The 16,763-nt window shown below is 39.8% G+C and overlaps 1 protein-coding gene across 1 annotated transcript; it reads right to left on the bottom strand.

Annotated features, from left to right (window-relative positions):
* Window positions 1–8,943: 8,943 nt before the first annotated feature.
* LOC123832074 (histone deacetylase complex subunit SAP18-like) lies at window positions 8,944–14,459 on the bottom strand. The gene is given in 2 exon segments (XM_045859586.1): window positions 8,944–9,471; window positions 14,454–14,459. Coding segments are annotated over 2 exon segments (534 nt in total).
* Between the last annotated feature and the right edge of the window lie 2,304 nt (window positions 14,460–16,763).

Here is a 16,763-nt window from a genome sequence, read left to right as displayed (position 1 = left end):
AAATCATTTGGGGCAGTTTTGGAGTAGTGTTGCCTCTCCTCTGAATAAGGAGACATCCTGGGTTTTTTTAGTCCTGGCTTAGGCCTTTAACTAGGGGCTCAGACTTTAATCACGTTATCTGATTTCTCTGATCCCGGGCCTCTTCCCAATTTTATGACTCCTAGTATGTTTAAAAGAAAAATGATAAGACAAAATATTGTGCAAAAATTGCAGATTTTAAATGTTTACATTAAAAAACACTGTCACAAGCACACACACACAAAGTTTGACTTTATTCAGACATAACATCAAAAGGTGGTATTTGAGTGCTTCGCATATGTTCAACCAGCAAATAGCCTCCCTGTCCTTTATTGTAATCACCACTACAGTTAGACCTTCTAAATGCCTCAGTTAGAGTTAGGAAATACCTAGACTGCATATGCATCCTAGAGAAAGAGGAGAGACAGGAGGAAACAGGAAGGAGGAGGAAAAGAAGAAAGAGAGCTTCTCCATCTATAAAATTGAGATATTCATAAGGTTCTAATAAACAAGGAATAACTTAATGTCAAACCACTTGTTTTTTTGTTTCTTTTTTTTATGTTTTTTGGTTTTTTGTAAAGTGCATACGTGAGTGAGGCACAACTCCTGCCCCAAGAAACTTCTAATCTTTTTTTTTAAAGATTTTATTTATTTATTTTTAGAGAGGGAAGGGAGGGAGAAAGAGAGAGAGAGAGAAACATCAATGTGCGGTTGCTGGGGGTCATGGCCTGCAACCCAGGCATGTACCCTGACTGGGAATCGAACTTGCCTCACTTTGGTTCACAGCCCGCGCTCAATCCACTGAGCTACGCCAACCAGGGCCAGAAACTTCTAATCTTTTAAAGATTCTAAACATGTACTTAAATAATTCTAGTGGGAGGCACTTTAAGAGTATCTGTCACTTTTATTTATTCATTCATTTATTTATACCAGAAAAAAATTATTGAGTTCCTCCTTTGTGCTAGGCACCCTGCTACTTTGTAACAGGCACAACTAGGGTCACAGCAGTAGACAGTCAGACGTCACTGCCCTCGTGGAGCTTCTGGTCTATTGTGGAAACAGGTAGGTATTGCCATCTGGGGTGGTTATCAGAACAGAGGCTGACTACTGGCTTCTAGCTTTTTCCTCCTTACTGATCTTATCCAGTGCCCATTATCCAATGCCTCATACATGGGGGGCTCTCATCAAGCACATGTTCAATGAGACCCTTGAATTCAGAATAGTCATGTACTGGGCTGAGATAGATGGGTAGAACATTGCAGAGCAAACATGAGTGGATATGACAATCTGTGACTGGCTGAGGTGAGAGATTCCTGTAGGAGAGGAACAGGAGATATGCCATGAAAAAAAAAGTAAACAAAAGTTGAGCAAGCTGTGCCAGGCAGGAGAGGTGAAACCTCAATGTGAAAGCAAGGAAGACTGGTCAGATTTCATTTGGAAATACAATTCTAGCTGTGGTGTAGGGCAAGGGCTTGAGTAAGCGATAAAATAAAAAAGGCAGGGAGACTTGTTACAAGGGAGACAGATACAAAAAGTTATCGAAGGCCTGAATCAAAGCTATGGTTTGGGGATGCAAGAGAGGGGACAATGCAGAAGACACCATTCTTATAAAGGGAATAGTGAGGAGGATAAGGAGTAAGATGAAGGGAATGATTTGAATATACTCCCATTGAATACTACTTGGGCAGGTCTCACAATCCTAATTATTTCAGCAATTATAATATTTTCTTTATAAGTACCTTGAGGTTAGAGTCCTTGTCTCCCTGGCTTAAAATTTATACTCAGTAGTTATCTATGGGAAATAATGACTACCTGGAAAGGGTAAGAGGGGCAAGGGGGCAGCATGGGTAAATGCAAGATGGGAGGGAGATTGGATCTGGGTTTTAGAGTTTCGAGCCTTAGACTTCCAAATCTAGCCTTGGGAAGAGATAGGGAAAGGAGTGCAGTTAATCATTTTGCAAACAAGAACTGACAACAGAGTTGATTGGCTCGCACATGCCCTCTCTTCATGTACTTTGCCATTTTCTCATTTTGCCTAGATTTCAGCACATTTCTAAGCCTGCAGAATTGCTTTGTCTCTGAGAGTGCCACCAAAGGTTCTTCCTTATCTCTCAGAATTTCAGACACAGAAGTCTGGCGGTTCGTCTGGAGTGCTTCCTGGGCTGGCACAGAGGATTGCCTGCATCTGTGCAGCCTGGCACAGAGCCTGTCTGCGTTTGAGCAGATCCTATATCCCCCTGCCAGAAGGGGCTGATGACAGACAATAATCTGTGTAAGCCCATCTTTCTTCCCCTCCTTGGCTGGGCCCCAGGCTCCAGCCTGTCTTAGGGCCTCAAATCCAAAAATTACAAGTTGGCAAAAGGAATATTGGCAATATAATGTAGTGGTTAAGTTAAGATCTGGCTACTGCCACTACTGTTCCATAACAAGAAAGGTTGCCCACAATGTCTGCTTCTTTATATCATTGCCTTTTGATTCCAAGTTGTAGCCTGTGCCCTTGGCTGCAAGTAAGACTAGATAAATCAGTTAGGAACCTGGATTTTTTAGTGGCAGATAATAGAAAACTTGACGGTGGTGACATTTAGAACAAAGCATATTTTTCTCATATACAAGAAGAATGGAGGTAGGCAGTTTTACTGGCTCAATAATATCAGAGTTGATATCTCTGATGCAGTTTGACTTATTCTTATAGTTGCAAGTTGACTGTTGTAGCCCATGCTATCCTATCATGTTAAGGAAAGAAGGAGGGGAAGGGTCAGTATCCGAATCTAGAAAGCTAAGTTTTCTAAGGAACTCCACAAACCATATTCTGCTTTCTGTCTCATAGCCACATAGCCAGAACCAACAGTCAACAAATATTCCAGCTTCCTTATTGCTCAGAGGGACACTTCCAACGTGTTCATTTCACACTGTTTCTGGAAGTCCCCGTAGGGACTGAGCCCATGGTTATCCACAGCAGTAACCCACCCATTAATGAACCTTTATTGGTTTTTCTGTCTTCCCCACTTCACTTGTCCCAGGGAACCCAAACTAAAGAGGATGGGATTGACTGAGTTTGTGACACTAGGAAAGTGACAATAAGCAGTGCTAGCTTTAATGGTATAAAGTGCAATCTCTCCCCATTTGAGATACTGCCCAGATATATGAAAGGGATACAGATGCTGAATGTCCAATAAGAATGATAGAAGTCCACAGTAATAAACCCCTGGGACTGGCCAACATCATCACATACTATTCTTTCTATACTTACACTTCAAAAAAATGAAACAAAACAAAACTCATAACTAAAACAGCCCTCCTTTTCCCTAAACTGTCATCATTACGCGCATCTCCCACCCCTAAAACAGGAATCAAATGAAGTCTCGTCAGTTACATGATCCAGCTTCAAGTCCAGGATCGCTGAAAATGTTCATTTTCCCTCCAGTTCCATAATGATCCTGCTTCAGTGTTCTTCAGTCTCTGGATTGAACTTTAGAGTCAACCACCAAAACACCACACCCTACATACATAGGGGACGGAAAGGGAAGAAAATTAGCTATACAGTATGTAACTATTGCACTGCCGTGGCGAGAAACCTTTCTCCAGCTGTCGCAAGGCTTTAGTTAATAGTTTTGACTTCACATATCCACTACCCATTACATGCTCTCTTTGTCTTCAACCAGCACCTCCTTTCCTCAGGGTCATAGTGATGGGAAGAGAAGAGGGTATGAAAGAGGCATGCCACTGTTTTAAAGGCCCTGATCCAGAAGTGGCATGTATCACTTCTGCTTATATTACATTAACTACAATTTAATCATAGAAATAAGCTTTCCAGCCCTGGCTGGTGTAGCTCAGTGGACTGAGCATGGTCTGCAAACCAAAGGGGTCGCCAGTTTGAGTCCCAGTCAGGGCACATGCTTGGGTTGCAGGCCAGGTCCCCAGTACAGGGAGTGTGAGAGGAACCACACACTGATAATTCTCTCCCTCTCTTTCTCCTTCTCTTCCCCTCTCCTATTTATTTTAAAAGAGAATAAATAAAATCTTTTGTAAAAAGTCAATTTAAAAAAAAGAGAAGCTTTCTAGAAGTCACCTTTCATGAAAGACTAGAGACCTTGGTGGTCCTGCTTATGTGATACTCCCTTAACATTCTTCACTCAACATAGCAGGAGTAGGAGTTCCCCTAGGTATCCTCTCAATTATATCCATAATCCTCCCTTCCTCTATATGACAATTCTGTTTTTGCCTTAATAATAGGCTCACTCACCCCAGTCAGTCAGCACAATCAGAGGTATCTAGGTAAAAGTTTAACAGTAAGCTCTCCAGGGGTAAACTGCTGATTTGTAGAATTTGCTAGTTTTTACTGTGTAAATATTCTCACCCGGGCCAATTTTAAACCACCAATGTTATGTCACTGAATATAGGGTTGAGAAAAATGCACCATGGTATATGTAATAGTGCCCCTCCGAAGATGTCCACATCCTAATCTCTCGAACCTGTGAATGTGCTGTTTTGCATGGCAAAAAGGACTTTGCAGATGTGATTAAGTTAAGGATCTTGAGATGGGGAGATCATCCTGGGTTATGCAGGTAGGCCCAATGCAATCACATGGATGCTTATAAGGTAAAGAAGGAAGCACAAGAGGCAGAGGCAGAAAAAGATGTAGCAATGAAAGCAGAAGTCACAGTGATGTGACTAGGGAATGTGGGCAGCCGCTAAAAGCTGGAAAAGGCAAGGAACAGATTTTCCCCTTAGACCCTGCTAAAGGAACACAGCTGTGTTGATACCTTGATTTTAACTCTTTTTGGTTTCTGATCTGCAGAACTATAAGATAATGAATTTGTGAATTGGTGTTGTTTTTAAGCACTAAATTTGGGGTAATTTGTTACAGAAATGATAGGAAACTAATACATGCACAAAATTGACCCTTGTAAGCCTATATGAGCTGGCTCTAGCACACCACTGAATTCACCCTTTTTTTTTTTTTTTTGTCTGTTCACCTACTGTCATGAAAGCCCAAATTGGCAAATGCCAACCTTAGTTTCCAATCCAGTGAAACTATTTTCATGTCCTCTGGTGGAAGCATTTCTCCAGAAGCTAATAAAACATATGACTAGCCATGCTCAGAATCACAGATACATGAAAATAAACACTTAAAAGCAGTCAATTTGATATAATAGAATTGCCACTCTACATTTACCCTTTTTCTTCTGGGATCCATCTATTTTGGCTGTGAATGAAACACCACCACACACTGGTTACTGGTTCAGAACTGATAGTGTATCCTATAGGCTAGAATTTCAGTTTGGCAAGGAGTTGTCTTTACTTCTGGCCATTTATGGGCACTTTTGTGCATATTGGCCTACCTTTCTATTCCAGCCATTTTTGTGGCTACCAGGTACATGCAGGTGTGACCTGACAGTTCAAAACTTCAACTTCTTTCTCCAAGTATCTCTTGGCTTTTGGCCTTGGCTTCTCTCACGGAATTCACCTCATGGGATGACCGTGAGGACTTGCATATCCACGTGACTCATGTGTCACCCTGAAAGTGCCAACTTGAAAGTGCAAGGGAGTTAACCCTTGACCAGTGAAGACAGGAGCTGGTGAATGAATACTTCCTTCTTCCTTACCTTGGTTGGACCATTGAGAGGCACATTCTACTCGGCCTCACAATATTTACAGGGAAATAGACCCCCATGCGCCCAAAGCAGTGAGATAGATCGCTCATCCTTGGACTAGCTTTTCTGACTTACCTGTTTTGCTCTTCCTGGTCTTTGACTCGTGTTCCTTGGGATCCCTTCTGAAAATAAAATACTTGTTTGTAAGTCCTTGTCTCACACTCTGCTTTTGGGGGTAATTAAGTCTAAAAGATTTGGTAGTAGAAGTGACCTTAGAAAACAGAGTCCCCGGATGGAGTTCTGCAACTGGATCAGACAGCAACGAGGACCCCTTCTTGGTGGTACATGGAATGATGATAAGCCTTGACATGTAGTAGCCTCATAATTACTAAAATTCTTACCAATGGTATATTGTAATAAGATGTAGAAGGAAGGTGAAATATTGATTTAAGAGGAACAGTAGCATTTGGATAGTCTGGGCAATAGGATTATGGTGTCATTTGGCTTTTGTTACTGGCTGTTGAAGTCTTGAAAAACAAAGGACAGGATCAGGTTAGCTATCAGCGCAAATATATATGTCAGCTGCGGCTTGAGTGAGACACTGAACTACTTGTTTATTTCTCCTCCTTCAGTCACTTCTTTTGTCCCTTTTCCTGACTTCTCTGTTACAGTTCCTAAAAGTTCAGTCTTAGGTTCTTTATTTCTTGCGCTTTCCAACAATGAATTACCTTTGTCCCATGTCTTTAGTTATTACCTTCAGCCCAGTGCCTCTCTGGTGTCTGCCATCCTTTAATGTAGTTTTAGGTTCTTGAGTATCTGGCATCAAATATGCTAAATGACTGGCTTATTTCACTTAGCATAACATTCTCCAGGTTCATCCATACTGTTACAAAGGGTAAAATTTTCTTATTTTTTACAGATGAGAAGTATTCCATTATGTAAATGTCCCATAGTTGTTTTATCCACCCACCTACTGATGGACACTTGGGCTGTTTCCATATCTTGGCAATTGTAAATAATGCTGCAGTGAACATAGGGGTGCTTATGTTCTTTCAAATTAGTGTTTGGGGCTCCTTTAAATATCTGAGGTCTGCCTGGAGAAAGTCCAGACATTGTAACCTGGCAGCCAAGGAAAGTGGACTGGAATGTGCATGCATGAACAATGACAACTTCACTGTACTAGTCAGTGGGAGCAGTAGACACCATTGAGTGAGCATGTGTGCTGTGTGGCTGTCACATTCAAAATGACTGAGCAAGTAGAGCAACAAATCTGCATCAAATTTTGTGTTGAGCTTGAACATTCCTCCATGGAAACTACTCATATGATTCAGAAGGCCACAGCTTCATCACGACATTGCACCCACTCATGCATCACAGCTCATGTAGAGTTTCTTGGCAAAACAGCAGATCACCCAGGTGATTCCTCACCCACTACAGCCCAGATTTGGCACCTTGTGACTTCTGGCTTTTCCTAAAACTAAAATCACCTTTGAAAAGGAAGAGATTTCAGGCCATCCATGAGATTCAGGAAAATGTGATGGGGCAGCTGATGGGGATTGAGAGAAGGATGTGAGGTCCCAAGGTGCCTACTTTGAAAGGGACTGAGGCATCATTGTCCTATGTACAATGTTTCTTGTATCTTCTACAATAAATGTCTCTATTTTTCACATTACATGGCTGGATACCTTCTGGACAGACCTTATATTCCCAGAAGTGGGATCACTGGGTCAAAGGCAGATGCATTTTTAATTTTTTGAGGTATCTCCATACTGCTTTCCACAGTGGCTACACCAATCTGCAATCCCACCAAAACACAAGGGTTCCCCTTTCTCCACATCCTCGTCAGCACTTGTTGTCTATTGATTTACTTATGATAGCCATTTACTGGTGTGAGGTAATAACTCATTGTGGTTTTAATTTGCATTTCTCCGATGATTAGTGACACTGAGCATCTTTTCCTATGTCTATTGGCCATCTGTATGTCCTCTTTGGAGAAGTGTCTATTCAGTCCTTTGCCCATTTTTAATTGGGTTGTTTACGTTTTTGGTGTTGAGTTTTGTAAGTTCTTTATTAATTTTCACTATTAACCCCTTATCAGATGTATTGGTGAATATGTTCTCTCATTCTGTGGGTTATCTTTTTATTTTGTTGATGTTTTCCTTTGCTGTGCAAAGACTTTTTAGTTTGATGTAGTCCCACTTAATTTATTTTTTCTTTTTTTCCCTTTGCCTGGAGAGATATAGCTGATAAAATATTGCCACGAGCTGTCTGAGATTTTGCTGCCTATGTTATCTTTGGAGAAAGACAAATACCATATGATTTCACCCATATGTGGAATCTAATGAACAAATTGAATTAACAAGCAAAAGAGAGACAGGCTCATAGATAAAGAGCAGGATGACAGCTAAGGGGGGAGGTTGGGGTGGAGGGATTGAACAAAAAGGAAAATGGACTCATGGACACGGACAAGTGTGGTGATTGTAGGGGAGTGTGAAGAGGGGTATAGGGGACTAAACAGTAATGGAAAAAAATACAATAAAAAAACACAAATATGCTAAATGACTTTGAACAGTGTGTCAAGAAATTACAAGATGGCAGCCTTGCTAATTTTGGCTACCCTGAATCCAAGTTATCTATCCACTCCTTCAAGTCGGAGAGGGTAGGAGTGACTTCTAGTAGGACTGTAATATTATATCAAGGAACATGTATAAAGGACACATGGACAAAGCCAAATGGGGGTAGGATCTAGGGTGGGAGGTGGGGATGACTGGTGTGGGGGTAGTGGTGGGGGTAAAATAGAGACAACTGTACTTGAACAATAAAAAAATACATTTTATTATATCAAAAAAAACCCAAAAGACATATTATTTTTTTATTGCACACGTATATTTAACAACAGTTTTACACAGAATGCTAAGAGCACTTCTTATCTTATAGGACTTGAAATGTGGGCTTTCTGTTAAAATTCATACCATAGCACAGCCAAACCTAACTTCTAAATAAATGCATTAAAATTTGTTTAGAGCGTCCTGGCTGGCATAGCTCAGTAGATTGAGCATGGGCTGCGAACCAGGCATCGCAGGTTTGATTCCCAGTTGGGGCACATGCCTGGGTTGCAGGCCATGGCTCCCAGCAACCGCACATTGATGTTTCTCTCTCTCTCTCTCTCTCTCTCTTTCTCTCTCCCTTCCCTCTCTGAAAATAAATAAATAAAATCTTTAAAAAAAAAATTTGTTCAGAGCTTAAAGGCTTAATGTCAATAATGAAGGGAAGGAAAGCATAAATTTATTTTACATAAATGAATGAAAACTAAAGAAATAGTCAACAAAATTTAATATGGCCTCATACCCCCTGAAGGAGGCGGTGCCCGATTCGGAGGGGTGATTGCTATGTCCAGATAATCTCCTATCTGAAATTTCTGCGACTGCAGGGTCATGGAATCATCAGTCCCCTTTCTCCCAGACATGGAGCTGCCAATCTCCTTTACTCGATAGCCAGGTCTTTTAATACCCGTAAAAACAATTGCAAAATTGAAGTTCATGCCCTTCTTCCTGGCTTCTGGGTAGACTTCTTTTACTAAACTAGTCAGCTCTTTCAAGGTGGCATCCATCCAGGTGTAGATCTGCAACTCGCTAGAAGGCATGTTCCCGCGAGAGAACTCATCCATGCAGTGGTGGCGCCCGTTGTTGGTGGTGAAGACGCAGAGCAGCAGAGGGCACGTCTTCTCCCAGTCAGTTGGCTTTTCTGGTTCCTTAATTTCCTCCTGGGTGACACGCGACTCCACCGCCATCTTCCTCCGGTGGCCCGCAAGACGTTAGCTCCAACTTCCGACTTACGCAGCGAGCCGAACTGGAAGACCCTAATGTTATTAATATAACATTTTTATAGAGCCTACTCAATACCGATTCTTTAAATATATTAGTACTTTTTAATAGTCACAAAAGTTAACTATAATCCCCTTTGCAAATGAGAAAAAAATCAGTTTTCGTACTCCAAAGCCTCTTTCCATTTCCTAAGTGAATCTCAAACTGCAACAGTATTGTTTAAGGTTTTTTGTTTTTGTTTTTTAATTGCAAGTAACAGAAAACCAACTTGAGCCAGCTTAACAATCACACAACAAAGCGTTGGGAGTGCCTCGTGGAAACCTGAGCAGAAACAATGCCCTGGATTTAAGAGAGAGAATAAAGCCAGGAACTGGAAAGCCTTTAAGATTTGGGGGAGGAGGGATAGAAAACTGGGGGAGGAGAAAGGGAAAGGAAAAGCTGGGGAGACCTAAAAGATCATGCTCCGTCCAATGTCACTCAACTAGAATAGCAGCATTTTAAAGCATTTTACAAATTGAGCTGCATGCAAGATTCGATTTGAAAAAAAGTATTCACTGTATTAGGCAATACTTTTAAACTACTGGAGAAACATATGAAGCCATTCCCACATTGTTGCAGATTTGGGGGAATATTGAGTAAATTTACTCAGATGAAGAAAGTGTAAATGATAGAGTACTGAAAATATTAGAAATTTATAAACAATAGAAAGTGAATATAAATTAGCCAACTCTATGAACATTTCCAGCTAAGCATTCCTACAAACACATATTCACCTTTTTCTTTTGTATATGAATAACACATAAATGCCTGATATGATTCTGGCAAAAAATCAGACATGTTAAAAATATTTTCAAGTTTGTTTGTTTTTTTTAAAGATTTTATTTATTTATTTTTAGAGAGGGAAGGGAGGGAGATAGAGAGAGAGAGAGGAACATCAATGTGCGGTTGCTGGGGGTTATGGCCTGCAACCCAGGCATGTACCCTGGCTGGGAATCGAACCTGGGACACTTCGGTTCCCAGCCTGCGCTCAATCCACTGAGCTACGCCAGCCAGGTATTTTTAAGTTTTAAAGATGGTGTGGAATATGTACTAACAACAACATCTACATAAATGGAAACCCCTGATTTAATGCTATAATTTTATTATGCTGAAAGTATGGTTGGTTTTTAATTTTTTTAAAGAGATATTAGTATCATACACATTGTTTTTTTTTTAATAATTAAGGCATTTTATATACACAGTAACTCACTGTGGACAAAAACTTTTAGTATCAATTATTTGCCTTGATGTTCTAAACTTGCAAAGTCTCATCCATTTAGAGACCAGACTGACAGCTGTCTGAGGGGAAGGTGTTGGGAGCTGCATGAGAAGGACATAGGGTGTAAGCAAAGAGAAAAATGAAAAAGTCACAGATACAGACAACAGTATGATGACTATCAGAGGCAAAGGGAGGTGGGGGAGGTAGAGGAGGGTAAAAAGGGGATAAATACTGATGGAAGAAGATAACTTGAAGAGGTGAACATACAATACAATCTACAGATGATGTGTTATAAAATTGTCACTTGGAATCTACATAATCTTGTTAGCCAGTATTGCCCCAATAAATTCAGTATAAAAAAGAAAAACCAGTCTTTAATAACAAAGGAACAATATTATACTTACCATATTGTGTGTCTACATTATAACTGGAGGACAATAACAGTAACAACTAAAAATGCCCTATATGTTTCAAAAATTTAAAGCATACTACTAAACTGATCAAAGAAGGCATTATACAGGAAACCAGAAAATGCTTAGAACTGAATGACTTTAAAAATACTATGTACTGAGCCCTGGCTGGTGTGGCTCAGTGGATTGAGCTCAGGCTGTGAACCAAAGGGTTGCTGGTTCGATTTCCAGTCAGGGCACATGCCTGGGTTGGGGGCCAGGTCCCCAGTGGGGGCCATGTGAGAGGCAACCACACATTGATGTTTCTCTCCCTCTCTTTCTCCTTCCCTTCCCCTCTGTCTCTAAAAAAATAAAATAAAATAAAAAATAAAAATTAAAAAAATTTAAAAAATAGAAGCTAGGCTAAAATTTAAAGCACTGTGTTAAACTTAAGAAGTTAGACAAAGAACAACAAAACTATCAAAGAAAATAAAAGTAATGAGATTATAAAAATAACAGGATAAACTAAATAAGCAAAAAACAAATACATGTGATTTTTTAAAAGATTGATATAGCCAAAAGTTGATTTTTCAAGAAGAGTAATGAACTAGACAAGCCTTTGGTGAAATGATGAAACAAAAGCACAAAAAATATTTGGAGTAAAAATTAAGACATACTGCAAATACAGCAGAGAAGAATGATATATATGTATTTAAAGACTATTTGCCATAGCCAACCCTCTGGTCAACATAATTTACATCCACTGAGTGTGCAAAATATACTCACTTTCCTCTCAGGACTCCCAAAGTCTCATCTTATTATGGCATCAGCTCAGAATTCAGGATCTCAACATCTAAATGAGGTGCAGGTGTATATAAGGCCCTCCAGATGTGGCTGCTTGGGTGTGATTCCTCTTGATCTAAAAATCTGTGAAATAAGTAGCATAGAATGGTATTGCGGGGATAAGATAACTGCAACAAATACTTTTGTTTAAAAGAGGGGAAATAAGCCAAGTACAAGTTTCCCTTTCTTTGACTGGGACCCAATCCTGCTCCCTGGAATGATTCTCTGTGGCTTTTAGCTCTGCCTTCTGAACTTGTGGTTCTTTATTTTGAGCCATCCTTCCTTTTCCCTAAGAAGTGGCTCATATTTGCTGCTGTGTAGCTTTTACAGCCTGCTTCTTGCCCATAGAAAGTTGGTAGTTCCGAGGGATCTTCTTATTTTGAACTCTTTTTTATTTGAAGCTGGCAGTGCTTCTCTCTACAAATGCAGTTCTCCTAACTTCTTGTTTTTTCTGTGAATTTTATTTAGGTTCTCAAAAAACCACATCCATAAATGTCTTTAAGACAGGCCTCTCTCTACCTTGGTATGCTATAAGAAACACCCTGCCCTGGTTGGTGTGGCTCAGTGAATTGAGCGCGGGCCTGAGAACCAAAGGGTTGCGAGTTGCTTCCCAGTCAGGCCACAGGCCTGGGTTGCAGGCCAGGTCCCCAGTAGGGGGCGCTCAAGTGGCAGCCACACATTGACGTTTTTCTCCCTCTCTCCCTCCCTTCCCCTCTTTAAAAATAAATAAATCTTAAAAAGAAAGAAACACCCTGAAGACTCTTAAAAGCTCTCTTCTAGTAAGAAAAAGAGTCTAAGAGGCAATCTAGCATTCTTAGAAGAAAGCAGCTCTATAAAACATGCACTTAATACTTTTTAAAGTCTTAACAAAGAGTCTGAAAATGCACTCTTGATTTCATCTTTATCTTAAGACCACTCTCCCTTTGAAAAACGTTTGATGGCTAGAAAGACTGGCTGAGCCCTTCATGCATCCTCTAAGTTCTCCCGGAACACGTCCCTTTTCAGCTGCTCTCTTCCTTTTTATCATTGACAACCAGGAGAAGCCAGTTGGTACTGTGAACATTGTGCCAGGAAATCTCCTTAGCCAAATTCACCCATGTATTAAGTATACTTTCTATTTTGTGTTTTAGCACACGTGACATTCTTCTGAACTTAGATTGTTGGTTCCATGAAGGACTCTAGGGACAAAGTTAAAAGATGACAAAATGAGAATAGATATTTTCCATGTCTAATGCTAATAAGAGATTATTATCTAGAGCAGAGTTTGGAAAAACTCTGTTAAGGAACAAACAGTGAATATTTTATTTTATTTCGTTTATTTAAGTGTGTTTTTCTTTTTTTAACTGATTTAATCTTTATTGTATATTTTTCTATTACCATTTAGTCCCCTTATACCCACCTCCCGCTGGCAGTCACCACACTGTCATTCATGTCCATGAGAACAGTGAATATTTTAGATTGACTTTGTGGTCCAGATGGTTTTTGACAGAACTATTTAACTGTACTACTATTGCAACAGGAAAGTAGCCATAGGCACAGTAAGTGAATGAGTGTGACTTTGTTCTAATAAAACTTCATTTACATGGCCCTGGGCAGTTGGTTAGAGTGTCATCCTGATAGCCCAGAGTAGTGGGTTTGATCTCCAGTCAGGGCACATACAAGAATTAGCAACAATTGCTTCTTAGCCTTTTGACTAAGATTAAGTGAAGAATCAACCAATGAATACATAATAAATGGAAGAACAAATCAATGTGTGTGTCTCTCTCTCAAATCAATAATTTAAAAAAAAAACCTTTGTTTACAAAAACTGGAGGTGTGCCAGATTTGGCCTGTGGGCTATAGTTTACTGATCCCTGATCTTGAAAAGACAAGGAACTCCTACATATCAACAAGAAAAATACAGTAACTGCCATTTTAAATCATTGCTAGAAAGGGGTATGTATAGACAGTAGACAGAAGAGGAAATTCAGAGGGGTAAAAAGCATATGAAGAGATGTCTAAACTAAACTATAGTCAGAAATATATAAATTAACAATGAGATACTGCATGGCAGAACAATGATGGAGAGATGATGAGCTTCGCTGGGGAAATAAGAGCTCTTCATGATAGGAATGAAGGCCGGTTCAACTATTCTAGACTGCAGAATGGTGGCACATGGTCCAATAATGTGTATGTACACCTAATGGCCCAGCAGATCGGCTTTTGAATCTTTATCTCAATGAAATGCCCACACACTCCCAACTAGAATTTTATTTGTGGTGCAGAGGAGTGGAGACAACCTGGGTTCTTCTCATCTGGACGGTAAATAAATAAAATGTGGTGAACGTACACCATGGAGTACTTACCATACAGCAATGGGGAACAATGATTTGGTGTACACTTGACATTGGATGGATCCTGAACATACAAACAGTGCTGGTTTTAAAAGGTTAAAATAAATACAAACCACTTATGCAGGTTTAAAACATACGGACACAAAACACATTTTGCAAGAACACAAACAGAAAGATAGTATTAAACACATTACCGTCATTGTCTAAGGGGTGGGAAAGGAAGTGTGTTATGGAATGAAAGGATATGTCTCTCTATAGATAAACAGATGGACAAACAGTATAATTCACATCCACAAAATTCATGCATATATGGAGAGAGAAGGAGAGAAACATTGTTGCACAGACCAATAATGAAAATATGCCATGAAGAGAATAATTAACTGCGTCAGAGTCTAAAATGAAAATAACATATATTAACATGAGTTTTTATTTTTTTAAAGATTTTATTTATTTATTTTTAGACAGAGGGGAAGGGAGAGAAAAAGAAGGAGAGAAACATCAGTGTGTGGTTGCCTCTCACACACCCCGCACTGGAGAACCTGGCCCCCAACCCAGGCATGTGCCCTGACTGGGAATCAAACGAGCAACCCTCTGGTTCTCAGGCCAGCACTCAATCCACTGAGCCATACCAGCCAGGGCTAGGTTTGTCTTTTGAAGGGGTAAAGAAAGCAACTCTCTTGGAAAATGAACCTCAGTAGAGCTGTGAACCCCCCACCCAGCTCCCCAATCAAATCTGCCTGTTGGGATTAGCCATCTGCACAGGCTAGCCCGTGTCAGAGTGTGCTGAGTAGCATCCGAGTCAGCATGAGAAACATTTGAATAACAGTGTGTAATGTCTGCTTGAGATAACCAAGATTTGAATCAGTGTATTCTGAATTTTTAGTGTATATGGATGACAAATAAATGTAGGTTATATCTGAATTAGCCTACTCACGCACAGTGAATAGTGTAATTCCATTTTCATTAAAAAGTACTATTAGCCCTGGCTGGGTGGCTCAGTTGGTTGGAGTGTCATCTGGTAACCAAAAGGTTGTGGGTTCGATTCTCAGTCAGGGCACATACCTAGGTTGCAGGTTCCATCCCCCATCCAAGCGTGTACAATCTCTGGTTCAGGCACGTATAGGAGGCAACCAATTGATGCTTCTCTCTTGCATTGATGTTTATCTATCTACTCTCCACTCTCCCTAAAGTGATGAAAGAAAAAATGTCCTCGAGTAAGGATAAAAAAATTTAAGTACTATTACATTAGTATTTGCATACAAAATAGTTGTAAGACTTTGCTCAAAACTATTGACAGAGTTATCCATGGGGTGGATGTAGCAGACACTGGTCAACAATTCAATAAATCTTTTTCCTCTTCCTCCAGGGCACTCATTACATTTCTTAGCCTTCTTCACAGATAGCTATGGCCATGTGCCTGAGGTCTGGCCAATGGAATTGCGGACAATTCTTTATGCTATTTCTGCTTCTGTATCAACTTTAGAAATTCTGTGTTCAATCGAGATGAGGGCACAAGATGGAAGGAGTTGGGGTCCCTGAATCATTGATTAGAGGAGAGCAGTTTATTGCTCAGCGATGAAATCCTGTTTTGGATTTCAGAAGTGAAAAATAAACTTTTATTTTATTAGGCATTCGAGATGTCAGGATTTGTTAAACTGATAATATACATTAGCTCATACAAGAAGGTTATAGGGGACTTTGACACTCTACATTACACATTTGGGTATTGCTTGCACTTTGTAAAACTCTGTATTGCATTTATAATTAGCCTTGTATGCAATATAGATTTTTAAAAATTAGCACTTCATAATTTATAATCAATTCTTTCTCCTTGTTCTCTGATTGTTTCTTGCTTAGCATTTTGGTAGAAAGTTCAGAGTTGATGGTGTTACCAAATGTCTGTTTGTTCAAGGTCTATAAATACAGAAGCAGCTTGTTATCCGTTCTAGTTTTCCTTACTGAGGTATAATTAACATACCATAAAATTCACCCTTCTAAGTGTATAGTTCAGTTGTTTTTAGTGTGTTTTTGAGGTTGTGAAACCATCACGATTACTATCTAACTCCAGAACATTTTTCATCACCCCAGAAGAAGCCCCATACCTATTAGCAGTCATTTCCCCATCCTCCCACCCGGCACCAGACAATCATTAATCAATCTACTTTCTATCTCTATGAATTTGTCTATTCTGTGCATTTCGTGTCAGTGGAGTCATACAATATGTGGCCTCTTATGCCTGGCTTCTTTCACTAAGCAGAATGTTTTTAAGGTTCACCCATGTTACAGCATATATCATTCTTTTATTCTTTTTATAGCTGATTAGTATTTAATTTATGAATATACCACATTTTGTTGATTCATTCATCAGTTGATGAACATTTAGGTTGTTTCCAGTGTTTGGCTATTATGAATCAGGATGTTATGAACACTAGGGTACAAGTTTTTGCATGAACATATGTTTTCAATTCTCATGGGTATATACCTAGAAGTAGAATTGCTGGGTC

Source organism: Phyllostomus hastatus, unplaced genomic scaffold (genome assembly GCF_019186645.2).
Source record: "Phyllostomus hastatus isolate PE091 unplaced genomic scaffold, TTU_PhHast_1.1 phas_scaffold_182, whole genome shotgun sequence".
Classification (NCBI taxonomy): Eukaryota; Metazoa; Chordata; class Mammalia; order Chiroptera; family Phyllostomidae; genus Phyllostomus; species Phyllostomus hastatus.
Note: the sequence above shows the minus strand (reverse complement) of the source record. Positions and strands in the feature narration are given on the sequence as shown.